This window comes from Pisolithus orientalis (genome assembly GCF_024613125.1).
Source record: "Pisolithus orientalis strain OTSU chromosome Unknown F5J12scaffold_4, whole genome shotgun sequence".
Taxonomy (NCBI): Eukaryota; Fungi; Basidiomycota; class Agaricomycetes; order Boletales; family Pisolithaceae; genus Pisolithus; species Pisolithus orientalis.
This window is the reverse complement of record NW_026260785.1, coordinates 775,698-800,225: the sequence shown is the minus strand read 5'-3', so window position 1 is coordinate 800,225 and position 24,528 is coordinate 775,698. Positions and strand designations below refer to the sequence as shown.

Below are 24,528 nucleotides of genomic sequence, written 5' to 3'. Positions count from 1 at the left end.
GCTGAAGATGTGGGAGAGGAATAGGGAAGCCAAGAAAATATAAATGGCGAAGGGCCAAATCCTTCACTCACACATTCTGGGCTATGTGTGCTGAACCACCATACAGAGGTTACTGCAGTGTACATTAGCAATGAACATTAGCTACATTAATTGGTTATCCACACAAACCAAGTGTTCAGCTGCATATATGTGTCCGTGACAGTCCATGTTGTACATTGCACATCGCCAAAAGCCTGATGCTCATTGCTTCAGATGTTATGATACTAGTCGCAGAGGAGTAGAACTTCTTGGAAGCGGGCGGTGGGGAATACGTTGCGATGAAGCAACGCTGAGTGCAGATGTACATCGGGCAAGTTGGGCTCGCCGAAGTTCCTCATCTATGCGCCACATGCCCTGAATGAACGCATTACGATCGAGGCTCCCGGTTTTCTGGGGATCACATTCATTCCTTTACAAAGGTTGTGTCAGTTGAGTGTTCGGGTTGATTAGGCTGCAATCCTCACCATATGTCCCAAAGCTTCCGTCGGTCAAGACGAGAAGCTTTCCATATATACTTGACTATGCGACCATTCAATTTCTCTTCTGCACTCACTGGTGCACAATTGCTGTCGCTGTCGCTGGCAAGCTCAGATTCCCTGCTGTCTGGTGACAAGATAGTATGATCCTCTTGTTGGGCAAGTAAATCCAACGAAAGGCCTCTCCATCCTGCGGCCTGTCTTTCCTTTTGAGATATCGGTTTACAAGGCAGGAACCTCCTTCGGCTCTGTTTCTCAATCTGACGTTGACCTAATAATGCGCTAACAAATAGCGTCTCGTACCGCGCGCGAGCAGAAGCAGGGACAGGGGTGGGTCGGTGAAGCTGGGAGTGCATGGCATTTTCACGCGCTGTGTTGCTGTGAGTGCTCGTTCTAGATGTAGTACTCGTAGTGCTAAGAATTGAGGACCGGTCAGACGTCGACCCCGAATGAGGTGTAAGGGATGTCCGGGAAGCTGGAATTCGGAAGCGTGGCGCGTAAGGGGGTGGAGGCGGAGGCGGTCGACGTGTCTTCAAGGTCGTCAGTGTCGAAGGACTGGTTGCAGATACGGGTCGAATTGGAGGTTTAGGTGGCAGAGGCACAACCTTCGTTCTTAGTGCGTCAGCCTCTGGGGTAATCTTCGGTGCCTCCATGGATGTCATCCAGTTAGAAGTTACCGCAGTGGATAGATCAACCACAGACGTAACTGATACATCCTCAAAAGAATCGGCAATACTCGCGGAGTCATTATCGATAACGTTTCTGGCGTTTTGGGGCAATGTCCCTAGATCAGGGGTTTCCAAGCCACTTCCCTCCGATGAAAGCGAAACGGAATGAAACGATGAGATAGAGGAAGCCGGGGCATGGCGGAGACGAGCGGTACCAAACGTTTGAGGAGGATAAGTATGCTCGATGGTTAGGGAATCTGAGCTACACGGAGGACGAAGCGTAGCGCCTGAATTGCCCTCTATTGATAGCACACGTGGAACAGGACTCGCCCCAGCTGACAAGTAGGATGGTTTGCGTGGTGGAAGCGGTGGCCGTTGTTTTGGCGGCGATTCAAGATGGATAAGTGGCGTTGACATATCGCGGGCATCGTTGGGTGGATCCTTGATGCCCGAATAGAGAGGCAAGCTCGGCTCACAAACGTTAATCGACTGGTTGTTGCCTGCTTCGCCTGTCTGAGGGGAAGTAAGTGATCCCCCAAAGGGACCATCCTCCACAACCCAATCCTTCAAGTCAATCAAAGATACCCTGCGACACACAGTAGGGGACTGTGACTGTGACCCGCTGGAAGGAGCCGATGCTACCAACGGCACTCTCGTTTGAAACGTGCCTGAGGCGGTTGCAGTCGACTCGGACGACTGAGTTGTTCCAAGTCTTGACTTGTAGGGCGTGGCAAACGAAGTGCTCGCTGCTGTCGTCGGCGCCTGCGACAACGAAGATGTTGTCGTCAATGCTTCAAAGGCTTTTATCCTTGACTGAAGAGACGCAGAGGGCATGACTGACGTCGACAGCGGGCTCGCCCAAAAGGTGTCCACTGCCCCCGCCGGCCGGACTACATCCTTATTCGGAAACTTCTCGATAATAAAAGTATCTGTAATCTACGCGATCCTAGTAGTGCAAGCAACATGTCGAACGACAAGGACGACCTTTACGCAGTCGCAGGTCAGTATTTCGGCATTTTGAACAGATTACCCCACCCGGACCACTTGTCCAGACTTCTGTCTCATCCCAATCGGGACCGGCGATTCATCTGTACGTCCAAGTATCTTTTGATCCTGCTGGCCAGCAACGTTTATGGCTTCCAGGTCGCAGAGTACATTGCTGAGTGTCAAAAGGTCCTTCGAAAATCTGGACTAACGTTCAAAGTCAGTATTAAATCTATGGATGTCCCGAGTTTCCTCTTCTAACTCCAGTCTTGGGAAGATGCAGTACGTATTGCGCCGTCCTTCTGGGTGTAAAAGGCTCACGTCGTCTCAAGTGCATACGGGACAAACCTAGGTTTGCACATCCATCTACCGAAACCGTTTTGCGATAACATGTCCACAGAGGGTCGCTGGACTGAGGTCTGCAAGGCTATTCACGACTGTCACGTTGCTGTGCACCAGCTGGGTGCACCACGTATTGCCACAGACATCCGTATCGGCACACGTGCCGATAGGGAAGTCATACCTGGTGAAGGCAACGACCGGAAAGTTCGTCGCGTTGAGGAGATCTTAGCAAGCAAGGAGAACTGCATTTAACGTTAGGACAGTTCTGGCAATGGCAAGGTCGTAGTAACAAGAGGGCGTACAAAATAATATGCGTGGTATACATTAGATGATGGGCACGGGCTGGGGCCCCCTAGAAGCGTAGATCCGTGCCAGTAGCTCAACTACTCCAGCGTCTACGTGTTCTTCACCCTCATTGATCCCTTCTTGGTGCGGCTCGTATGGTATTGCTCCTTTCGCGTCCTCATCCACGTAAGAATCATCCCCCAGCCCGCTGCCTATTCGTTGTTGGGTACCATCTTCATCTGGTTGAACCTGCAATGGTTGAGGTATCACGCTCCCTTGTGAATCGCCCAACACTGCAGTCTGCGCCATTCCCATGCTCTGACTCGTGGAAAGTCCACCCGCAGCGGATGACCATATTGTGGACGCTCCAACGCCACCGCCACCTAATACGCTGACTCCTCCACCATGCTGCCTGCGTCGTACTGCAGCATGTTGGCTTTGAAGGAGTGCACGATCGTATTCATGAACGCGGTCAGCCACATCTTTACCACTACAGGAGGAAGTTGCATTCTCAGGTTTGGCATTCAGGGTGGCCATCGTACGCCGTCGTGCACTTAGATCCGCCAAGCGAGTCAAGTATAGGGACCCAGTTGGGTCAGAGGGATTCCAATCAGGATTGGCTGCCTGAACGGAACTTCTAACTATTATTCCCAAAATAGAACCAAATGACAGACCTTGAAGTTTAAGAAGCTCTTCTCCATCTTCCCTTCCCGGGAAAGCATTCTCTCGTCCCGTATTCCAGTAGGCGCACCGAACTGCAGCCCGAACATCATCAGCAGTGTCCACACGTCACTACAACTTTCAACTAACCTTGACATTACCGTGTCGTTTGAAGTCAAATTCAGCGAAGCTGCAAACATAGCCTCGTCCTGGAACCCACACGGTAAAGTCATGGAAGAAGTCAACGATGGCAGGAGCACATGGGGGTAGCGAGAACCACAGGACGAAAGGGGTCGTGACGATGGAGACAATTTCTTGCACGAAGATGAGGATCTTCATGGCAAATAGTGCTCCGAATTCTTGGTGGACCTATCACGGGCTTGAGTAAAACACTGGCGAGATGCATAAACGAAATGGCATACTCGTTTGGAATGAAGCTGTTCCTTCCATTCGTCAGGCATATAGTGTGTATACTGGATTACTTCAGTCATGAGCAACTCGGGATCGAACACTCTATTGTCCTCTGGTATCGTTGCACGGAGAGCAGCCAAAATTGAACCAAACACTCCAAGGTAGAACAAGACGGTACGGTGGGGTGTAATCTCAAAGTGGAGCACCAAGTCAGGGTCGATTACTGATGCAAGAACGAGCACCGCAGCAAAGGACCCAGCGATGAACGCTACAAATCTACGGCGGATATCAATGGATGCAAAATAGAGTGGCACTCAAACTAACCGCATGATTATAGTCATCTTCTCGTTGGGAAACTGACCAATATACATGCTCGCCAAAGGATACGACTCGTTTAGGCGACGAGTAAAGAGGTGGGATAACTCATTGAATTCCCGGAACTTCCATTGTGCGTAGGGCGTGTACCGACGACCACCAATTGAAGAAGGATTCTTGTAGTATTCCTAAGGATGGGTTGTGAGTAGCTATGGGATACAATACGCGGAATGACTCACCTCAAAGTAGCGGAAGAAGGAGTACATGATCATGTAAAGAATAATGAAGGGGGCAAAGATGGCATTCAGGATACCCATGAAGATAAACCGTCGCCTCAAACTGTTGCGGGTTCAATGATACAAATATCAATCAGTTAAATAGAGGCACCTACCCTTCAATGAGGACAGCACGATGTTTATTCTTCAGGAAAACCTTCCTCACGCGTCCACGTTGATCGAACAAAAACTCCATCAAGCAAAACCTCAAGTTCCACTCTAACACTCTCGTCAACGTTCTCCCGTTGCCTTCACCATTATCTCCGTAGAATGCTCTCTTCAGAATATGGGGGAATGGCACACGCAAATCTAACAAATCCTTGTTGAACAGCGCAATGAGGTAATTTTCTTGTCGCATAATTCGATTGGCAATGTCGTGAGCATCTAGCGACGCCGTCGTAGGACTCGCAGGGTTGTTGTGGGATGCTGATGAAATGGCCGTAATGGGGTTTTCTTCACGGATGGCAGCGATTCGCCGGACGACCTCTGGCCACGAAATTGTTTGAATATCAGCCTAGTGTGTGAATGTCAATACCAGAGACACCACTACAACCGATAAACGCAACGCACGTCCGGGATACGCAGTAGGTGGGTGTAGAAATTGTACATGTCAACAAGACGCATAACATCAAACACGAATGCTATAATTTGCCAGACGTAGAACGCGGTGAAGAGTAAGAAAACAAACAGTGTGAAGCCAGAAATCCTGAATCACATATTCAGTACGACAAACCATTCCAATAAACGTGAATACTTGCTTCGTCACACAGTGGTCGACGACAACATCTGAAAGACGGGTCGCTTTGTGCTGATCTAACAGGCTGTAGTCGATACAGCCCAATAGGAACGTCGAGAAACCGATAACAAACCCCACTGTCCTATGAGTTACGAATGAGCCTCCGAGAAGAAAGAAGGCGAGTGATACCGACAAAAGGTTTAGGCCGCGCGCCAGGGCAATCGAGTATATGCCCTTTCCCTCATAGTACACGTACACCTCTTGCAAGAATGCGTCCAGATTACACACATTAACCCAGTTCCATAGCGCGCGCTCGGCGGCGTCCAGTCCACGTAATCGGTACTGAGACGGTTGGTGCTGCAGTGGCACGGTTTGAGGAAGGACGTCGTCATCCAAATCGGAGGGTCTTGGAGGTATAGACAAAGCTGGTGTTGTTTCGAGGGGGTTGGCAACCTCCCGTGGCAAGGACCTCGCAAAATTGGAATGTAGGGGCCGTGAACGAGCTTTGCCCTTGTAGGAGTGCGCATTGGTAGTTGGAGACAAGGGCTGGCGCGTCGCCTCTATCATGAAGCTTTGCGGCACCTCTCCATCATCCGAGTCTTGCTCATAAGGTTGGTCCTCCTCGCGAACATTTGGTCGTAGCAGGCTTAGACCCAAAGTATCTTTATCTTTATCTCCGTGTGTAACTTTGCGCTTCCCATGCGACCTCGGGCCAAACACTCCCCTCCGAGCTCCGTGGCCCGCTTCAATGTCTTGTTCCTCGTCCTCGTCCTCTTCCTTCACCAAGGATTGGTTAACTTGCATGTATCCGTGATGTGTTCGCCCGAGCGGATTTAGCATGTGAGGAAGTGGTCGGGAGGTCGACAGGCCACCAATAGCGTAGGCGGAAGAGGAAGAGTGATTGTTTCTTGACGATCGCGACGTTGAAGCAGACATAAAAAGACAGTACAAAGTTATTTGATACGGCACGCCTACACGATGGCTGAGGCGCTGGACCGCAGCCAAGGTTTGGGACTCCCCATAATAGGAACATCCACCGTTTTCCATTTGAATAGCAATCACTGCGGAAACGGGTTTTTAATCAGGTCCGGAGATAGTCGGGTCAATGACAATAACCGTTGTATATCCCGAGGGTAGCTACTCCTAATAATATGTCTGAATATAGTGCCGAAGTGTTCTCGTTTCGGAGCATAATCTGGTCGGATTTGCATGCCTATCACTATGACGATTTTTACCTTCGCAACAATAATCAGATCAGATTCGAATGTGACTATGAGCTATGTACACCGAGTTAAATCGTATAAATGCAATTGATCCTCCCGCCTTCAGTCGTGTTTTTCAGGATAACCAGATCAGATTATATTCGATGAGTGCCTAGTACAACGCGTGCTTCCAAAATGCCTACCCAGCACCCCCAGCCGTGCAAAAAAATCGCCCACGTTTGCTTGCTCCCCTCCTTGGTGAACGGCAGGATATGATGCATTCGCAGAGGCTCACAGGTGGCGCCCCACCGCTGACGCCTGGGTCCCAGTTGATGAGCCAGGAGGGAACTCATCGTGGTCGTCACGTACCACAGACCCAGACACACATGACGCCCTCCAGCTCCTTGCACCTTCAACGCCAAAGACTTCCGAGTGGTGGAGCGATACCTGGATCCCAGTCATTGAGCCAGAATATTAATAGCATCACGCGTGGACATCACGTACCACAGATGAACATGGCGCCCTCAAACACCCTGCAGGGCACTCGCCTCCCTTCTGCGCCAGGCCTAGATGATCCATTTGGCCCTGGCCCTGCTCAGCGAAGAGACCACGGTGGACCATCAGTCAGTCACTACTAACCGTTGTTGTCAGTCGATCAACTCACCCTATCTGCCAAGCTCTTGTCACCCGAGTTCTCCTTTGATATGATGGAGCCGACCAGTGCCGTCGATTCACAGGGATCGCAGGACGAGGTATCCTATCCACACCGAGGAAACCAACCAAGCCAACATCTTGGCTTCACTCCTTACCATGGGGGTGTCAACGGTCGTGACGAAACGTCCTTCTCGTATGCTGGAAGACCTTCCCATAGTCAGTCGAATGGCAGAGGACGTAGTGAGACGCCAATGGAAGACTATCAGACTTTATATTCAGCATCCCGCTCTCGAACTGGATCTTACCAAGGAGACCAGCTTAGCTTGCATGCTACAGTTGCACAACTCACGGCTCATGTCAAACACCTCAGCGAGGCCAACACCAGCATGGAAGAACAGCTTACCAGCGTCAGGGAGGCAACTGAATCTCTCGTTTCGCGCCTTGAAACTGTCGAGCAAATGCTTAGAGAACTGCAGGAGAAATGTGTGGATCAACAGAAGCATACTTCGTCGAGAACAAATTCAAATGACCATTCTGTTCTCAAGGTACGTTACGCTATCATTCAGTATCGGAGTGCGCACTCACCGGGCACCAGTCTATTATCCAGCCGCTCTTCTCTCACATGTGTGGAATCGAGTGTGAAGGGATGAAAAGAAACCGCATCGCAGCCCTTGCTGCTATCAAACCACTCGAGAACGACGAACCTTTCATATCGACGAGTGACAGCACACGTCTTTGGCGCCCCAACTGGCTCGGCAACGTAGACGACAAACTGAATGACATGTTCATTAAAGAAGTCGCCGAGCGTGTCTTTAATAATGAAAAGGTATCATCTGGTAGTGCGTGAATAATATGAGAATTGCAAGCGCTCACCCGACATGCAATAGAGCCAGAGGGAACAGCTCCAATTAAAAACCATACCCGACAAGTCTTTCGACCTCCAAATAATGAAAGATTGCACGAAAACGTACTTCCGCCTCCAACTTAACCCCACCAGTACCAACGTTAGCACCGAAGTCGACAACGCACACTTGAGTTGCACAAAAGGTATCATTGCCAAGCTCTGGTGACATCGTCGTTAGGGAGATTTCTATGGTCTGGTGTGTGGCCATGAGTGGAAGACACATGAACGGTAATTAGCCACACATACCACAGGGCCTTGGGAGTTTGGCTCGAAAGAGAGCGTAACGTTTTGGACGCTGGTTGGGACATGAAGTCGAAGGATGTGTGGCCTACGTTTGATGACTGTCGGGGGACCAACAAACTCGGTTTCGTCAGCTTGTGAGGTTGGAACCACCTGGTTAGCATCGATATGGAACTTTTGGAGGTGAGTAGATAGGCTGGAGGACTTGAGTACGACATACCTTGGGTTGGTTCATGGTGTACATGGCAAACCGGTGAACTTGGAGACCAAGGAAAATTTTCGCAAAGTCCATTATTTTTTCTGAGGGGTGCAAGGGTGGCAAGAGCCACTCTTCCGATGGTATTATAGTTGGACTATGGCCGATGGAGTCGAGCATAGTCGGGGTGGGGAAATGCACGTGCGAGAGGTCAGGCTATTGGTGTATTGCCTATATTCGGATCTTGCCTACGTCGGATTGTTTGGATATGTTACTCAAAAATCGTTGAGTCGGACTTTACTCAGACTAATAGCTATATCTTACAAAAAAAAATCAAGGTCGGATTATCTACATTTGGAGAATCCGGTTATGCCCCCTGCTAAAATCTCGTTTCCGCAGTGAATAAAGCGTACATACATAAAAGTACAAAGACAAGGCAACAGCTCAAACCGTCCCACCTATCACATCAATGCTGCTGGCAGCTCTCAAAACAGCCTTTAACCCAGAGGCAGTGATATCCGAATCATGGCCAATGCCCCAGGCAGTTGCCTTTTTAGACCTCCCCTCGACCTCGTACACCAACTCCACAAAGGAGACTGCTGTCACCTCCGCACCCTCACCAATCGAGTGTTCGGAATACTCTCGAATTGAAAAGGTTCCCTTGATCTGCGAATGAAGGGCAGCCAGCACCGCCGACAGTGGACCATTTCCTTCTCCTGTGACTTGTTGGACCTCACCGTCAATCAGCAACTCAACAGAGATACGACGGCGGCCAGCCTCGGTGAGCTTTTCAAGGTTAAAGGATAAAAGTTCGAAGCGTGAACAGTGTGGGACTTCGTAACCATACGTCTCCTTGAACAGTTGTGTGAGGCTGTCGTGTGATATCTGGCCGCTTGAGTCGAAGGTGGCACGCTGAACAACTTGAAAGAATGAAGCCTGAAAACGTCGCGGCAACTGCAATCCCAGAGAATTAACGATGGCATCTGCGATGTCAGCCTGTCCCGTCGTGGAATTAAAGCCGACATTGAGCTTCAGTTCAGGTAAGACACGATCACCAATCGCACTGTTCACGGCACTGAGTACAGCCCGCAGACCCGAGGCAGTAATGTCAGAATCGACACCCACGCCCCACCAGGATTGGGGGGTCCCGCGCGCCTCTTTGACATTGTCTGTCGCAGCCACCAGCTCAATGTATGACGCAGCCCTAGCATTTTGACCATCCCCGATGGTGTGTTCGCTGTACTCGCGAAGAGTAAGGTTTACGTCCAGGTGAACGCGGAGAGCGTCAAGCAGAGCAGATATAGGGCCATTCCCGTCGCCTCGAACAACCCGTAGAACACCGTCGACCTTGATAGTGCCGTCGAAGTGGCGGTGCTCGTCACGGATCTCTTCTTCATCTATGGGATCAGTCGAGGGCTCCGTAGTGATATTGAAGGACTTCAGCGCTAGCCTTCCTTCGTACTTCGGGCCACCAAAGTGATAGGTGCTCCGGAATGCAGTTGTTATGTCTTCTACTGTCATTTCCCGAGCCTCGCGGTCAGCTATGGCCTGAATAACCTGGTAAAATGTGATCTGCATCTTGCGAGGTAAATCGAGGTCGAGATGCTGCTTGACGAGGTATGCAATCCCGCCTTTACCAGATTGCGAGTTAACGCGAATAACCGCTTCGTATGTGCAGCCCAGGTCAGCTGGGTCAATCGGAAGGTAAGGCATGCTCCACATCTGCGGTTCGCCATTGGCGGAGTTACGTGCGTGACGCTGGTTCTGTTCCTCGAAGCCCTTTTTGATAGCGTCCTGATGAGAACCGGAGAATGCCGTGAAAACGAGTTCGCCAGCGTAAGGGTGGCGGGGATGAACAGGTATGTCGTTGCATTGGGTCACAATATCGATGATGCCCTGAAGGTCGCTGAAATCGAGATTGGGAGAGATTCCTTGCGTGTACAGATTCAGCGCAAGGTTGACGATGTCGACGTTTCCAGTCCGTTCGCCGTTTCCGAATAAACACCCTTCGATTCGATCAGCTCCACCGAGGACGGCTAGTTCCGCAGCAGCGATACCCGTGCCTGCCGAAGGGTTAAGTGATAAACTTGGCGACAGTTTGCAGCATACCTCGATCATTGTGAGGATGTAAGCTCACAACTATGTGCTCACGCTCGGATACGTGCGTGCAAAAGTACTCTATCTGGATAGTGTGCGTATGTCAAACAACTGCAAGGATATCAGCCGAGATCTAGCACTTACCTGGTCAGCGTAGTGATTGGGAGGAGCTACCTCAACCGTTGCAGGGAGATTGAAAATAATTCTGTTATCGCCAGGGCCCGCCTTCCCCCATACAGCTTTGACTGCTTCGCAAATGGCAACGGAAAAGTCGATTTCAGTCTGGGAGAATGTCTCCGGACTATACTCGTATCGAAACAATGTACCGTATGAGGCAGCGTACTGGTCCGAGAGGTCGCGCACAATCTTTGTGTGGGACGCTGCAAGGTCTATCGTCTGCTCTTTGGAATTGCGAAAGACGACACTGCGGAACAATGCACACGTTGCGTTGTACATGTGGATGATGACACGTTTTGCACCAACTATGGACTCGAACGTCCGGCGAATGAGGTCTTCGCGCGCTGGTGTTAAAACCTGTAATCATGGCGTCAGCCTCGAGCTCCTGACTACGTTCATCCTTACGGACCTGGATCCAGACGTCATCGGGGATTTCATTGTGTTCTATGAGGTAACGGACAAAATTGAAGTCGGTATCACTGGCAGCAGGGTAGGCGATCTCGATCTCCTTGAAACCGCACTTAACGAGCAATCTGAAGAAAGTGAGCTTCTGATCGGCGGTCATGGGGTTGGCCAGCGCCTGATTTCCATCACGCAAATCGGTGGATAGCCAGATGGGAGCCTTTTGAAAAGTTCTCGTGGGCCATTTTCGCCCATCGAACTGGAGGGGGATGTACGGCTGGTACTTTTGAGAAGGGTCGATGCTAGGAAGGACGATATTAGTGTATACCTCCAAACAGATCGACCGACGTACAGCATACAACCCATGTCAGGAATCGTTCGTGAGCGGCAGGAACAGTGAAGGATGCAGGATTGAAGGCCGCTAAACCCGACTTGACTGAGTGGACTCGAGTCATTTGTGGTCACCCAAAACAGTTTTCACGATGCGCCACCTGCCAACCTAGTTTTTAGTGGACGACAGGGGATTCATTACTGATAACAAAATAAATCGATCTAGCCAAGGTGCACCCGCCATGTCTCTCACTCTCTCGACGAAGACCACGCCCTTTCCTTACGCCGCGATCGCAATCGCGACCTACACCCAGAAAGCAGACCTGAACTACGATGAGTCTGCAACCAGTGTCACGCTGGCTTTGGATGGTGTCCAATACACTGCTGAGGACGAGATAGTATATGCTTTGGCCAAGGCAGGAGGATTGGATGCGGACAGCCCCAAGGTAAGCTTTGGACGGTTTGTTCGGATTTTAACGTTACAAACTAGAATATCTTTGCAGGCGGCGACATATTCTGAATTGGCGAGGACACTACCCACTGTAACAGGAGTGCCCGACATCCTATCTGTCCTGGACTCGATCGACAATCATCTCGCTTATCGCACATTCCTTGTGACCAACGACATCATCGCGGTGGACTGGCTCCTTTGGGGAGCGATGAGAGGTGACGTACTGGTTTATCATACGTTGCTGTTTGAATATTTATCCATTTTTCTCCTCTTCAGCATCGATTAGGGCATTAGGCCTGCTCAAGAATGGGCAGCACGTCCACGCACTTCGCTGGTTTTCTCATCTGGAAAGTCTCGAAACAACCCAGATTGCTCTCGCGAGCGTCACCGCGGCCAAAGCAAATAAGGCGCGGAACAATAAGACCGCGGCAAGTTTCGCCCTAGGTTTGCAAAATGCGAAGCAAGGTGAAGTGGTCACGCGCTTCCCGCCCGAACCTAGTGGATACCTGCATATTGGACATGCTAAAGCTGCCATGCTGAACCAATACTTCGCGAAGATGTACAACGGGAAGTTGATCATTCGGTTCGATGACACAAACCCAACGAAGGAGAAGGTGCTTGTTGTCTTTTTCAAATTACCATCTCTGAGCTCATTTGATGTTAGACCGAGTTTGAGGAGACTATTCTCGAGGATTTGAGTTTGCTCAACATCCAAGGAGACAGCATCACACACACGTCGGATTACTTTGACACTACTTACGATCTCGCAATCCAACTTATTAAGGCGGGGAAGGCTTATACTGATGACACGGAACAAGCTCAAGTATGCCCGATTCTTTCTTCGCGAACGAATGACTGACTTGGAGCAGATGCGAGAGGAACGCGGCAAGGGTATTGCTTCCGCACATCGCGATGACTCAGTGGAGGAGAATTTAAAGCATTTCGCCGAGATGAAAGCTGGTACTCCGGAGGGCGTGCGCTGGTGCCTGCGAGCGAAGATTAGCGTGGATGACCAAAATAAGGCTCTCAGGGACCCCGTGATCTACCGGTGCAACCTTATACCTCATCATAGAACAGGGTAAGTGGCATATCAATTTCTACTGACCTCGATTATACCTGTGCGTTGTAGGGACCGGTGGAAAATATACCCAACGTACGATTTTGCGTGTCCGATCGTGGACTCGATCGAGGGTGTAACACACGCTCTGCGGACGAACGAATACCGCGAACGGAATGCGCAGTATCATTGGATGATTGACGCACTAGGCCTCCGTCCCGTGAACATATGGGATTACAGGTTCGTCGACTAGGTTCCGAATTCCTGTCAGAGATATTGACGCTTTACACTCGAAGCCGCTTGAATTTCATCTATACACTACTGTCCAAACGGAAACTTCACTGGTTTGTTGATAGCAAGCTCGTAAAAGGATGGGATGATCCACGGTTCCCAACTATCCGAGGTGAGTCGAATGTACTAGACTCTGAATCGTCAGGAGTAACATATGCATTCAGGGATTCGCCGTCGCGGCATGACGGTCGAAGCACTCTCGCAATTCATGCTGGCACAAGGACCTTCACAAGCCATCGTATCTCTGGAGTGGGATTCTATCTGGGCGATCAACAAGAAGGTGATTGACCCGATCGCACCACGATTGTGGGCCATTGTCACAGACAATATGTACGTGTGTCCCTCAGCGTGGGTGCACTTGCTGATGGCCGTAGTGTTCCTGTGATCGTCAACGGCGCGCCAGAGTTGCCGGAGGTGAAACAGCTCCCTCTTCACAAGAAAGACCCAACGATAGGGCAAAAGAACGTTGTGTATACGAAGACTATTCTAATGGAACAGGAGGATGCCGCATCATTTGAGGATAACGAAGAGGTGCAGCTACCTGGCGCATTTACGGTGTAGAATTTTGACATGTTTCTGTCAGATCACCCTCATGGACTGGGGCAATGCTGTGGTTCACTCAAAGACCACTGGCCCACACGGTGAGATCACCTCACTTACGATGGACCTGCATCTCGAAGGGGACTTCCGTCAAACCAAAAAGAAGATAACGTGGCTCGCACAACCCACGAACGCCCATCCTTTAATAGATATCACCCTTCTTGACTACGACTACCTCATCACTAAGAAAAAGCTCGAAGAAGATGATGATGTGAAGGACTTCGTCACTCCAGTTAGCGAGTTCCGCGAAGCTGCGTTCACGGATGCAAACGCGAACGCACTCAAGAAGGGCGACATCATGCAGTTCGAGAGGAAGGGGTACTATATCTTCGACGGTGCTGGAGAAGATGGAAAGTTGGAGTTTATCAAGATACCTGATGGACGGGCTGCGAATTTGGCGAGCAAGGCAGCAGGGAAGGATACTGCAAGTCGTGAGGCACTTGCCGCTACCCCCAAGACGGCATCGTCGGACGCTGAGCCGCGGCCAGCATCGAAGATGTATGAGGTCGCAAAAGTGTGCGGAGAGCTACCCACGACTTCTATCTCGTCCAAGATGTATGAAGTCAAAAGTGTATATGAGTGACCGGATAAAATAGGTACCGGTTTCCGTGATATACAAACCGCATTTGTCCTTCTCTTTGACTTCTACTTATATACATCCACCTGATGACGTCTATTACGCCTCAGACTCTGAAAGGCTACGTGAAAGAGCTACACATACAAAGGGAGCACCTGTTTGGGTGCATCGGGATTCCAACACCGAGAATCACTACAGAACGCGATGAATGACGATCTGTTGAACGTCGGAACCGTGTACCGGAAAAAAAACTGACTTGGGTATCCCACCTAAAAGGAGAAACGCATACAGCGGCGAGGGAGTAGTTACGGATACAAAGACGGAGAGAAGGGGGTATATCTTGGTTGTTCTACAAAGTAGTTCGCCGTAGTCGCCGGCGCAAATTGGCCAGTGATGTGGCCCTCCAAATTTTCGGGCGATCGTGATCACCTGGGTAAGGATGGAAGCGGCTTCGTCGGAGTACCTCCACCAGTATGAAGGTAACTGAGACATGACAGAATTACAAAGGAATATCCATATTTCGGACATCAAAATGGACCCACCGATGAGTTCTTCTACTGACACAAGGGGATGGGCTTCGAACTCAAGGTAGTCATGACCCAGCCCCGATATTGGCGCCGCTAACAAGCGATCACCAACACGTAGACTGTTGGTGTGAAATTGTCCCTTGACTTGGTTAGTGCCATGATCCAGAAGCTGGATAGGTTGAGTAATTCCTCGCCAGTAAAGGTCTAAGGCAGCGTACTGTGAGTCCTTCAGGCAAGGCCATCCAGAAATACTCTGTATCGAATCGCGTAGGTATTCCGAGAATATTTCCACTAGGGGGGGACTCGAGGATGAGGACAAGTAAGCGGGGAGGAAAGGGCAGAACGTACGATAGGATACCGCTCTGACGTCCAAATACGCCCTTGGCAGACATGCGCTCCTTCCCGATGACAATTTCGATGGGCTGGTAGCCCTTCCACCTTATTTCTGCCACCACCGATCCAGCCTTGTTGCATATGGCGGTCCTGCGGGTGTCCCTGCAGTCGTCTTCGCTCTCGGTGTCTGAATCCTTATCGTCACCTCGGATGTAGTGGGGACGGGTGAGGATGGTGTATCCAAGAGCACCAGTCTCTGCGTGAACAAGTGAAGAGTTGAGGATGTCTGACTTGGTGAATTTGAAAAGCATCGTGACAGATATGCGGGGAGACGGGAAAGCTCTCGATCGCAGGCGACTGTATTTCTATTTCTATTTTCTTTCTATCAGAAGGCGTTATGTAAGCATTCTTTGGTCCTGTTTGCAATGTGGCGAGGGGTGAAGAGGGGTCAACACAGAGTCAAATAAACCAAAGACTACTAGTCTTCAGTGACGACGACGACGGCGACAACGGCGGCCACAGCAACAATCAGCGGCAATAGCGCATCTCTACATATCCGGGAGGAACTGGCTGCGAGTGGATTTGCTCATCAGTCTGCCCGCACGCGTGTTGACAGGGTACTCTTGGTCTCGGTGTAATCAGGCTCCCTTATAGTCCTGCTTATTGGAATGGCCCAACGTCGTTCACCGCACAGAGTCAGTACATCGTCGCCAATTAGCTCCAAAGTTCGCAGCGGAAAGTATTCTCTCCGCCACTTGTCCGCTGCGAAACGCGCTCTCGCTTTCGTGAACAGAATTCAACACCCTTCGGTTAATTCCCACGCCTCGCGCGCGTCTCCCTCTTCTTCCGACACTGCGGTCTCAGTCCGTCCCATCTTGGCGACCGTTCAGCCAAACCTCAGGAGGCTGCCATCCCGTCAGAACCTTCTATACAAGGGTAACATGCGCGATGCCAGTCAGAATGTTCACGTCTCTATTGGCTCCAAGAGAAAACGCGTCGTATCTGCTAATGAGAGCACACACGCTCATGGGCGACCGACGCGTGATGCTGGAAGACATAAAAAATTTAAATCCGATACATCTCAGAATTTGGAAAGTGATGATGAAGGAGGCTCAATGGATGTCGATTCTCAACCGCCCTGGGGAGAAGCGGGTGATTCCGATGCGGACTCTGATGACGCGGAATCATGTAAGTTATGTGTCATCCCTCATGCTGCCTCATTCATTGTCCTGCAGCCGATGAATACCTCATCAGTGAGGCTCCTCCCAGACAACTGTTGCGTCTACGAAGGGATGAACTTGTTCGTCTCTACAATGCGGCTGGGCTGGTAGATGATCCAGACTCATTTACGAAGCCAGAGCTGGTGGAAGCCATTGTCGCAGCGCGTGACGACGTCGCATCGCTTCCACCTTCGTCCCCTCCGGCTAGGCCTGACAGTATCTCTAGCGATTACTCTTCCGATGACGGCAACGTTGCCGGGGATGAAGAGACCGACATTGCACTCAAATATCGTTCGCCATTCGGACTCAGGCGGCGTGCTACCGTCAACTGTGTGATTAATATGGATGCCCGCGCGCTCAAAATGCGTAGTTTATCCGTGGGCCAATGCAACGTACTCCCAAGCCCTGCTGGGCTCAACGCGATGCCAAAGGTTAAAGTTGATCTTAATGGTGCTCCAAGGTGTGTTGCCTTGTTGAATCAGCTAAGTACGGATGTCCTAACTGTGGTAGGCGGAAAAATGCCCGGTCCGTTTCTAGCCGCTCATCTCCTCCACCCAGCTGCGCCAACGCTTTGCCATCACCTCCTGCGACACGTCGTCGTAGGAGTAAATCTTCCAAGGAGCGCGTGTCATCACAAGGTTCCCATACCAGAAGTAAGAACAAGGTGAAGCAAGTAGGATTCGACGAGGATGTCGAAGTACAATATCCTGTCCCTTCAGCTGAGGAGAGCGAACTCACTGATCTGTCGGAATTGGAGAAGAAAATTGGTCCTTCCACTGCGAGTCCAAGGCGCCTTCGGAGTAGGGACAAAGCGAACGGTGACATAGCAACACATCCTGCTGCAAAGGACTCTGATGCGACACCGCGTCAGGCCAGAAGCAGAACGCGGTGTATGCAGCAAACAAGTTCAGAAACGGGAGAGGAATTAATGGAAGATGACGAGGAGGTAGATGAACTGATCTCATCGCCCTCTCCAACGCCACCGCCTCAGGGTCGTCAAACACCCGTAAAGAGACGGCTACGGCCGCGGAGAACACAACGTGTGTCACCAACCGACGACGGAGGCGAAGGTGATGATGAGGATGAACCGGAGGAGCTCGCGAACGAACCCGGAGTTGAGGAAGATGCGGAAGAAGACGAGGCTGAAGATGTCGCGGAAGACGGAGCTGAGGAGGATATCGCGGAAGACGGAGCTGAGGAAGATTTGGAGGAAGACGAAGCTGAAGAAAACGTCGAGGAAGATGGGGTTGAGGAGAACGCAGAGGATGACCTAGACGATTCTGAGCGTGGTGAGGAGGATGGCGAATATCTTGCTAGTCTCGTGACCCCAGCGGGGTGCCAGCCGCGTAAGTTACGGAGTGGAAAAGTAGTGGGTGGTGAAGTTCCACACGATGACACCGAGGAACAAGATGACGAGGAGGATGAGATTGACTTGGAAACCGAGTCCGTGGATTTGGACGCTGAGTGTGCTGAAGGTGTTGACGAGGAGGAAGATGAAACTATGGATCATGACGATTGTGCGTCCCCGCCTTCCCGAACGTGATCCACACTGACAGTTGCGCCTAGTCGATCTCACCCTTGCCACAAAGAAGTCCCTAGTGCGCCTGCGACGCGATGACCTCGTACGTCTCTGCGAAACCCGAGATTTAGATGTTGCTGGCACCAAGCCTCAACTGGCCCAGTCATTATTACAATGGCGGGATCGTCACGACAATGGTTTCTCGTCACCATCCTCTGCTGGCACAGTGCGCCCACCATCTACTGCTCGCGTCCGTGGGCGTCGTCGCACCAAGAGCAAGAGTAAGACTCCTCCTGTACTGATGCGGTTGCAACGCATACATCAAGATGAACCCCGAACACCACCCCTTTCTAATGTTGGGGCCACCCAGCCCGAACCGGAACTCGAGCTGGATCTGGAGAGCTTGGGCTTAGAAGACCGCGAAATACCACCGGATAAGTTGACTAAACTTGAAAAGATTGGCAGTGGTGGATTTAAAGACGTGTACATTGGTCGTTTCAAGGGTCGCAGAGTTGCCATTGCTGAATTCCGAGACCAGTTGAGCTCTAGTACGTGGTTTGTTTGTTGTTGTCCTCGCGTGATAATGATTCGCGATTAGTGGACATCAAAGAGCTGAAGCTGCTGGGCGGATTTAATCACCCAAACATTGTCCGTTTCGTGCGTCTGTCTAGTTAACTCTTAAGTATCCGCTGAAGAAATTCTGGTAGCTTGGAGTTTCCCTTCCTGAGAACCCGCGCGAGTCGCCAGTCATGATCGTCAGCGAGCTTTGCGCAAATGGCGATCTTTTTGATTATGTTCGCAATGTCTCTCCTCCATCTCTATATAAAGTTGTGCGTACACATCACTCATGCCATATTCTAAATCTTCAACTCCATCTCGTAGTTGAACATAATGCTTGATATTGCACGTGGATTGGAATACCTGCACATGCGCAAACCATCTGTGATTCACAGGGATTGCAAATCATCTAATATCCTAATAACGTCTCGTGGGATTGCCAAGATCGCTGACTTTGGGCTTGCTAAGGTCAAGCAGTCGACGCGCTCGATGGTGCGCAGCCTAGTTGGCACCGTTAATTGGCAAGCCCCGGAACTTTGGCACGCTCACCCCAAGTACAATCACAAAGTCGACGTGTTTTCGTGTGGAATGGTCTATTGGGAAGTACTACAGTGGCACTTTCCGAACAAGAAGTTTCCATGGGAGGTTAGCCCGGTCAACTCTTCTTTCCGGTTGAAGGGTGTCTAAGCATGTGTACAGGGCATGAATGAACACGCCATTTACGAAGCAGTCGGTGCCAAACGCCAAAGGTATATTGATTGGGGACCCTGTGGTATCAGCGTCTGACTTTTCAAACACAGGCCTCCAATTAGCGGCTTAAAGAAGCAATGGTGTCCTGAAATTGTCGATCTGATAGAGCGTATGTGGGCCCAGGATCCTGGAGAACGTCCCACAATGATAGAAGTCGTCCAAGAGCTCGAACGTCTCGTTACTCTCTACCGTTGAACCTACAGGAAGCGGGGACGTGATTTCCGGTTGAGGAGGTCGTGAACTCGTGGGCTTTGGTGTGCATGGACGATTCCCCGTTGCTTACTACCGTATTTTATCATCATTACATCTCTTAACACTGATATCCAGCATTGTAACTTACCATAGCAATTCAATGATGTCCAAAGTTGCTGTAGGTGGGAATTGCACGGAGCAGGTTTCCAAAGTTGGACACTAGTGACGTCTGAAACGTACGCACGGACAATTGCTAGCTCCATGCTGCGTGGTCTCGCTGAACGTTTCGTTCTTGGTTCATCATAAAACCAACTGAGCGACATTGCTAGAAAGGATGAACTCCTTTATCCGCTTTTCCCAACCGACCCGAGCCAATCTCATTCAACTGGCTCCTTGGCGAACCGTACGGGTACGAACGCAGCTCCCTTGCGCAACTCGGTTTCTTGCAGAACGGGCTTTCCAAACCGACACGCAACAATCTAGTATTCCTGTAGAGCCTCGTCCTAGATCTCGTTTTCTTAAGCGCTCACTACAAGTTGCAAAATATACCTCCTACTTCGCTCTATCCGCCGCTTTTGGCGTACTCGCGATCGGAGCAGGCTTTTTTATTCACGATGCATTTACTTATACAGACCGGCACGTGGACCGTGTCCCAGTATCCCCTCTGGCTTTGCATCCAGAACGTGGTGGTCCTAAAAACTTACCAGTGGTCAAAGCCTTATTGGCAGACGAAGAGGACGAAGAGGCCAAGAAGTTGAGCGAGAAACCAAAGTTGGTCATTGTCGGGGGTGGCTGGGGAGTAGGTGCAACAACGTTGTGGTCTAACTTTGATTGACATATATTTTTTCCAAGTCGGTGGCAACTTTGCAGACCCTTGCGACGGGTGAATACCATGTAATTGTCGTCGCGCCAGAGAATTTTACTACATTTACTCCCCTGTTACCCTGTAAGTTGTCGAGGCTGAGTGTTGCACTCTGCTGTCCTTATCCGTTCTTCCAGCTGCCGCCGTGGGCACGGTTCAGATCCGCAGCCTCATTGAACCAATGAGGAAAATTATTGCTCGACTGCATGGGCAGATGATTCACGGTAACGCAGTGGATCTAGTAATGTCCGAGCGATTACTGGAAGTGGAGGTGCTCGATTCCTCGCGTCAACCCCAGCGCATTTATGTTCCGTGCGGCAATGTTGCTTACCTCCACATGCATAATCTTACACTTTGGAAGATATGACAAGCTGATCATCGCATGCGGTTCTGTCTCTAGCACTCACGGCGTGCCTGGCTTAGAACATTGTTTCCAGCTGAAGACTATATCAGACGCCCAGGCTATTCGACGTCGAATTATCAGTGAGGAGCAAACTCGCGATGAGTATGTATCCTGACCGTTCTGCCAGATAATTTTGAGACTGCAAGCTTGCCAACAACCAGTCCTGAAGAACGCAAGCGCCTCTTGAGCTTTGTTGTTTGTGGCGGGGGACCCACAGGCGTCGAGACTGCTGCAGTAGGTCCTTGGTCAGCTACTAGTAAGACCGATAGTGTGCTAACAACGTCTTGCTTTCCTTGCAGGAAATTCACGATTTGTGCCAGGAAGACATCATGAATTATGTGAGCCCTTGGGTAGCCGTTGCTGTGCTTTCATCAGTTCACCCCATTATGGTTCTCAGTACCCAAAGATATGTCGCGAGGAGGTTTCAATACATCTTATTCAGTCCCGTGAACACATCCTGAACACCGTGAGTAGGAAAATAAGTAGCTACGGTATGCAGACTAATTGGCTATCAGTACTCTGAAGCAATATCTAAGTTCGCGGAGGTGAGTTGGACCTCCCGATTCTGTCGATTAGGCTCTCACACTGAGCAACTCGGATCAGGAAAAATTCCGTCGTGAAAATGTAGACCTCATCACCTCGGCACGTGTTAGTGCGGTTTTCCCCGATCATGTAGTGTACACAGTCAAGGGCTCGGATGGGAAGATCAGCACACATGAAATCGAAAGCAATTTCGTACTTTGGTCAACTGGTATTGCAATGAATCCATTCACGGAACGGGTTTCGAATTTGCTGCCCAACCAAGTCCACAAGAAGGCGATTGTGGTGGACGCACACTTGCGTGTTAAGGGTGCGCCGCCAGGCGAGGTGTATGCAATGGGCGATTGTGCAACCGTTCGTGTGGAACCCCGATATATAACCCGAGTGTGAAACTGATTTGACCTGCTGCATAGATTGAGACCTCTGCTGTGGATTACCTTCTGGAGTTGGTTGATGAAGCTGACAGAGACAAGAATGGAAAGATAGACTTCGACGAATTCGAAGTCATGGGTAAGTCATGGAGGGATGAAGCGATGTAGTTCTGCACGAGTTCATATTTCCTTTAGTCCGAAGGATCAAACAGCGTATCCCTATGTCTGAGTCCCACTTGGCGAAGGTACGTCGTTGCTGTTCTTGCATCCCTCTGGTCACATAGATGATGCTCGCACAGATTAGAACACTCTTCAACCGCTACGACTCAGATGCAGACAATACCTTAAATTTGAACGAACTATGCAAACTCCTGGAGGAGCTCGGTAACCGTGTAACAGCATTGCCAGCCGTAGGATATTTCTACTATCCTATGTCGGCTCCTAACGACAGTTCGGTGATTAGACTGCACAAGTTGCTTCCCAACAAGGCAAGTATCTTGGCAGAAAACTGAACAAACTTGCTGCCCAGCGGGAAGTGCTCGAAGCGAACTTTGTGAAGGACCTGGATGAAGCTGTGTTGGGACCGTTCCGCTATAGGCACCTGGGTAGTCTGGCATATATCGGCAATGCGGCTGTTTTCGATCTGGGAAATCTATCATTCATGGGCGGACTGTTTGCCATGTATGCGTGGAGGGGCGTGTACTGGAATGAACAGGTTTCCGCAAGGACGAGGGCCCTGTTAATGATTGATTGGATCATAAGGTACATTTCCCATCCCATAAAGGCTGGATGGCAATGCACTGATGCTTGTTTTCTCAAGGGGGGTCTGGGGTCGGGACCTCTCAATTTTGTAGCTCAGTCACCTCATGCAGCACTCCAGTCAACCATGGTACTTAATGATCTGTTACCCAATTTTCGCGAAGTTGGTTCTCGACGGTTGTCCAATGGGACTTTTATCATAAGTGATAGAATACTACTCTCGCCATTCAAAGGACCCAATGACAACCGTCTTCCCTATTATCGACCCCTGATTAGGCGATAGAATTGTCATCTTCCTGTTCGGGACGTCTAAATTGGTACTGACGCGAGGATGGTCAGTCTCTTCGGAAACGCCGCAACAGGTGGCGAACTCACATAACCAGGAAACCCGTCACCGACAAATCCAGAATTTCTTCGTCATATCGTTCATTCTCATCTGGGTGGAAGGGGGAAAGTATTCCTAGAACACGATTGAGAAGACCTGACCCAACAGCGGCGGGATCTAGCAAGATGGGCTGCATCTCGGAAAGCGTGCGAGTAGCGCCAATAGGAAGCGCCGAAGAAGGCGCCATGGTTTCTTAAATGATTGAGGAAAAACGATGAAGAACTATGGATGAAGATACCTCACCTTCTCCTATACGGTAGATGGTGATGTCCTCAAACTTGACAACTGAAGAGGAGGGAGCAAGCACAAGATCTGCTGCAGCTTCACTCGCCACGATGGCAGAGGTGATACCTGGAGGGGGATCAAGCTTTTGCCCGTACATATACGCGTGTAACTGATAGTTGTGCACTCGTTCTTGATAGCTGGGGTCGAGATCGACAACCTGAAGTTATATATGAGCATATTAACCACATTAGAGGCCTTTGAGAAGTACCCCTCCCGACTTCGGTATCTTAACAACGGTAAGCCGGCTCCCGTATGACCTTTGCATTTCGACGTTCAGCTTTTCATGGCCAACGACAAGAATAACGTTTACTGAGATCGGCGTCCATGCCGTGTTTCAAAGAACCGGAGCGTTCTACGTACTTCTAAACGCGTCGACGCAAGCCTTTACCAAAGTTTGCCGATTGTCCGCAGAACCAGACCCAGAAGCAAACGAAGACGAGGTGTCAACGATTAACCCCGACGTCCGTTCTGGAAATTTATGAGCGGGAAACGCAAGAGAGCGTGTTGGGTGTACCTTCGGGGTCATTGCAATGTCTTTCCATGACGTTCTCCCCCAAGTTGCGGATCAGTCGATCAAGCAACAAAGGATTCTTCTTAATCTCGGAATGACCGTACCAATATACTAGAGGTGTTAGGGCATTTGAGGCAAGCACAGTGGGAGCAGTGGTAGCTGCAGAGCCTAGCGGATTCACTGGAGATGAAGTTGCGATGGGGCTTGTAACCACTGCGGCAGAGACTGTGCCAGGGATGATCCAAGCTCCCTAACAACCATGACAGGAGGGACGGATGCAAATACACAATCTAAGCTGACCTCGCTTGGATCTACGTTTACCAGTATCGGAGAGCGATTCTGGCCGACACGGACTGCATAATTGGTAAGGATTTTGCATATTGTCGTCTTCCCTGAATTTTCTGGACCCACGACAAGAACTCGCGGTGGTTCGGCGCTCGCACCATAATCAGCATCAGGCACCGGAGATCCGTGCAACGCACTCAGAGCACGAACACGCATTTGTTCGAAAGCCATGTGGAGATTTGCATATGCGCCCATTGGGGTTTCCTCTGATACATATTCCGTGGAAGGTTGTCCTGTAACGTGTTGAGGGGAATTTATGTCACGCAGCTTCGGGAAGGGGGAAAAGCACTCATCTTAATTGTACAACCTTGCCAGGTGAAAACGGCGGCCTTACATTCGAAGCCAAAGAGATAGGTCTTTCCCTCTGCAAGTTCTGCACCAAATATCTCGGCATTTCCACGTAAGAGCTGTCTCAAATCATAATTGGGAGAACCACCGCGCACGTCGGACTAACATACCTTAATCGCGAGGGAAGTTCCCGGATCCAGCTCAAAGCGATATTCTGTCTCTGGCTCCAGTACCCATTCCTTTGTGCCAGCTTGGGGAACATCAGACATTATTTTTGGGAAGGCACTGATATGATGGCAGTGAATGTAGCA

At 50.3% G+C, this 24,528-nt stretch overlaps 9 protein-coding genes across 9 annotated transcripts; 4 read left to right on the top strand and 5 right to left on the bottom strand.

The window, feature by feature from the left end:
- Positions 1-53: 53 nt before the first annotated feature.
- F5J12DRAFT_383470 (uncharacterized protein) lies at positions 54-2,067 on the bottom strand. The gene is made up of 2 exons (XM_051739149.1): positions 504-2,067; positions 54-448 (listed from the first exon to the last, which is right to left on the bottom strand). Exons 1-2 carry the CDS (start codon positions 2,015-2,017, stop codon positions 256-258), a joined length of 1,707 nt encoding a protein of 568 aa, XP_051603563.1. The 5' UTR covers positions 2,018-2,067; the 3' UTR covers positions 54-255.
- Positions 2,068-2,234: 167 nt separating this feature from the next.
- F5J12DRAFT_715195 (uncharacterized protein) lies at positions 2,235-2,761 on the top strand (the record flags this gene model as incomplete). Its single annotated transcript, XM_051740935.1, has 4 exons — positions 2,235-2,273; positions 2,327-2,386; positions 2,483-2,519; positions 2,568-2,761. Coding segments are annotated over 4 exons (330 nt in total), but the record flags the coding sequence as incomplete, so codon positions are not given.
- A 36-nt stretch (positions 2,762-2,797) lies between these two features.
- On the bottom strand, positions 2,798-6,225 carry F5J12DRAFT_383468 (putative transmembrane protein). The gene is made up of 10 exons (XM_051739148.1): positions 5,385-6,225; positions 5,214-5,333; positions 5,026-5,161; positions 4,572-4,969; positions 4,420-4,519; positions 4,190-4,368; positions 3,877-4,141; positions 3,605-3,823; positions 3,469-3,549; positions 2,798-3,418 (listed from the first exon to the last, which is right to left on the bottom strand). The coding sequence occupies exons 1-10, from the start codon at positions 6,125-6,127 to the stop codon at positions 2,834-2,836; spliced, it is 2,826 nt and encodes a 941-aa protein (XP_051603561.1). The 5' UTR covers positions 6,128-6,225; the 3' UTR covers positions 2,798-2,833.
- Positions 6,226-8,687: 2,462 nt separating this feature from the next.
- F5J12DRAFT_805929 (uncharacterized protein) lies at positions 8,688-11,525 on the bottom strand. Its single transcript, XM_051744574.1, has 5 exons — positions 11,416-11,525; positions 11,071-11,365; positions 10,629-11,018; positions 10,497-10,569; positions 8,688-10,450 (listed from the first exon to the last, which is right to left on the bottom strand). Exons 1-5 carry the CDS (start codon positions 11,427-11,429, stop codon positions 8,832-8,834), a joined length of 2,391 nt encoding a protein of 796 aa, XP_051603560.1. The 5' UTR covers positions 11,430-11,525; the 3' UTR covers positions 8,688-8,831.
- On the top strand, positions 11,426-14,856 carry F5J12DRAFT_383584 (glutamate-tRNA ligase). The gene is made up of 10 exons (XM_051739150.1): positions 11,426-11,839; positions 11,897-12,059; positions 12,121-12,458; positions 12,509-12,667; positions 12,714-12,922; positions 12,974-13,141; positions 13,198-13,304; positions 13,357-13,522; positions 13,567-13,723; positions 13,776-14,856. The coding sequence occupies exons 1-10, from the start codon at positions 11,636-11,638 to the stop codon at positions 14,373-14,375; spliced, it is 2,271 nt and encodes a 756-aa protein (XP_051603559.1). The 5' UTR covers positions 11,426-11,635; the 3' UTR covers positions 14,376-14,856.
- Positions 14,443-15,571, bottom strand: F5J12DRAFT_805926 (uncharacterized protein). The gene is made up of 5 exons (XM_051744573.1): positions 15,245-15,571; positions 15,115-15,187; positions 14,912-15,065; positions 14,639-14,852; positions 14,443-14,585 (listed from the first exon to the last, which is right to left on the bottom strand). Exons 1-4 carry the CDS (start codon positions 15,538-15,540, stop codon positions 14,719-14,721), a joined length of 657 nt encoding a protein of 218 aa, XP_051603558.1. The 5' UTR covers positions 15,541-15,571; the 3' UTR covers positions 14,443-14,585; positions 14,639-14,718.
- A 326-nt stretch (positions 15,572-15,897) lies between these two features.
- Positions 15,898-19,471, top strand: F5J12DRAFT_714436 (uncharacterized protein; the record flags this gene model as incomplete). The annotated part of the gene is made up of 10 exons (XM_051740892.1): positions 15,898-16,417; positions 16,465-16,921; positions 16,960-17,599; positions 17,792-17,966; positions 18,016-18,516; positions 18,567-18,625; positions 18,676-18,798; positions 18,851-19,171; positions 19,226-19,275; positions 19,327-19,471. The coding sequence occupies 10 exons, from the start codon at positions 15,898-15,900 to the stop codon at positions 19,469-19,471; spliced, it is 2,991 nt and encodes a 996-aa protein (XP_051603557.1).
- A 192-nt stretch (positions 19,472-19,663) lies between these two features.
- F5J12DRAFT_383262 (nucleotide-binding domain-containing protein) lies at positions 19,664-22,768 on the top strand. The gene is made up of 14 exons (XM_051739147.1): positions 19,664-20,267; positions 20,321-20,414; positions 20,468-20,642; positions 20,692-20,813; positions 20,861-20,967; positions 21,033-21,071; positions 21,131-21,199; positions 21,249-21,278; positions 21,337-21,627; positions 21,687-21,783; positions 21,840-21,889; positions 21,944-22,054; positions 22,108-22,406; positions 22,465-22,768. Exons 1-14 carry the CDS (start codon positions 19,803-19,805, stop codon positions 22,496-22,498), a joined length of 1,983 nt encoding a protein of 660 aa, XP_051603556.1. The 5' UTR covers positions 19,664-19,802; the 3' UTR covers positions 22,499-22,768.
- On the bottom strand, positions 22,618-24,486 carry F5J12DRAFT_889033 (Pre-mRNA cleavage complex II protein Clp1-domain-containing protein; the record flags this gene model as incomplete). The annotated part of the gene is made up of 9 exons (XM_051747297.1): positions 22,618-22,723; positions 22,779-22,980; positions 23,032-23,230; positions 23,282-23,382; positions 23,434-23,541; positions 23,588-23,834; positions 23,885-24,162; positions 24,219-24,336; positions 24,388-24,486. The coding sequence occupies 9 exons, from the start codon at positions 24,484-24,486 to the stop codon at positions 22,618-22,620; spliced, it is 1,458 nt and encodes a 485-aa protein (XP_051603555.1).
- Positions 24,487-24,528: the final 42 nt, after the last annotated feature.

What these genes read in the sequence shown, in the direction of transcription:
- F5J12DRAFT_383470 (XM_051739149.1), bottom strand. Translation starts at nt 2,017, where the DNA reads ATGCCCTCTGCGTCTCTTCAGTCAAGGATAAAAGCCTTTGAAGCATTG. An exon ending in CGGAAGCTTTGGGACATATG is followed by an intron (nt 449 to 503) that starts GTGAGGATTGCA and finishes ACCTTTGTAAAG; the next exon opens with GAATGAATGTGATCCCCAGA.
- F5J12DRAFT_383468 (XM_051739148.1), bottom strand. Translation starts at nt 6,127, where the DNA reads ATGTCTGCTTCAACGTCGCGATCGTCAAGAAACAATCACTCTTCCTCT. An exon ending in GTCGACCACTGTGTGACGAA is followed by an intron (nt 5,162 to 5,213) that starts GCAAGTATTCAC and finishes TATGTGATTCAG; the next exon opens with GATTTCTGGCTTCACACTGT. An exon ending in CGTGCTGTCCTCATTGAAGG is followed by an intron (nt 4,520 to 4,571) that starts GTAGGTGCCTCT and finishes AACCCGCAACAG; the next exon opens with TTTGAGGCGACGGTTTATCT.
- F5J12DRAFT_805929 (XM_051744574.1), bottom strand. An exon ending in CCAATCACTACGCTGACCAG is followed by an intron (nt 10,570 to 10,628) that starts GTAAGTGCTAGA and finishes CACACTATCCAG; the next exon opens with ATAGAGTACTTTTGCACGCA. An exon ending in ACATCCTCACAATGATCGAG is followed by an intron (nt 10,451 to 10,496) that starts GTATGCTGCAAA and finishes ACCCTTCGGCAG; the next exon opens with GCACGGGTATCGCTGCTGCG.
- F5J12DRAFT_383584 (XM_051739150.1), top strand. Translation starts at nt 11,636, where the DNA reads ATGTCTCTCACTCTCTCGACGAAGACCACGCCCTTTCCTTACGCCGCG. An exon ending in ATGACACGGAACAAGCTCAA is followed by an intron (nt 12,668 to 12,713) that starts GTATGCCCGATT and finishes GACTTGGAGCAG; the next exon opens with ATGCGAGAGGAACGCGGCAA. An exon ending in GCCATTGTCACAGACAATAT is followed by an intron (nt 13,523 to 13,566) that starts GTACGTGTGTCC and finishes TGATGGCCGTAG; the next exon opens with TGTTCCTGTGATCGTCAACG.
- F5J12DRAFT_805926 (XM_051744573.1), bottom strand. Translation starts at nt 15,540, where the DNA reads ATGCTTTTCAAATTCACCAAGTCAGACATCCTCAACTCTTCACTTGTT. An exon ending in CGTCAGAGCGGTATCCTATC is followed by an intron (nt 15,188 to 15,244) that starts GTACGTTCTGCC and finishes GTCCCCCCCTAG; the next exon opens with TGGAAATATTCTCGGAATAC. An exon ending in GTCAGTAGAAGAACTCATCG is followed by an intron (nt 14,853 to 14,911) that starts GTGGGTCCATTT and finishes GTCATGTCTCAG; the next exon opens with TTACCTTCATACTGGTGGAG.
- F5J12DRAFT_383262 (XM_051739147.1), top strand. Translation starts at nt 19,803, where the DNA reads ATGAACTCCTTTATCCGCTTTTCCCAACCGACCCGAGCCAATCTCATT. An exon ending in TATTCGACGTCGAATTATCA is followed by an intron (nt 20,814 to 20,860) that starts GTGAGGAGCAAA and finishes CCGTTCTGCCAG; the next exon opens with ATAATTTTGAGACTGCAAGC. An exon ending in CAATGGGCGATTGTGCAACC is followed by an intron (nt 21,628 to 21,686) that starts GTTCGTGTGGAA and finishes CCTGCTGCATAG; the next exon opens with ATTGAGACCTCTGCTGTGGA.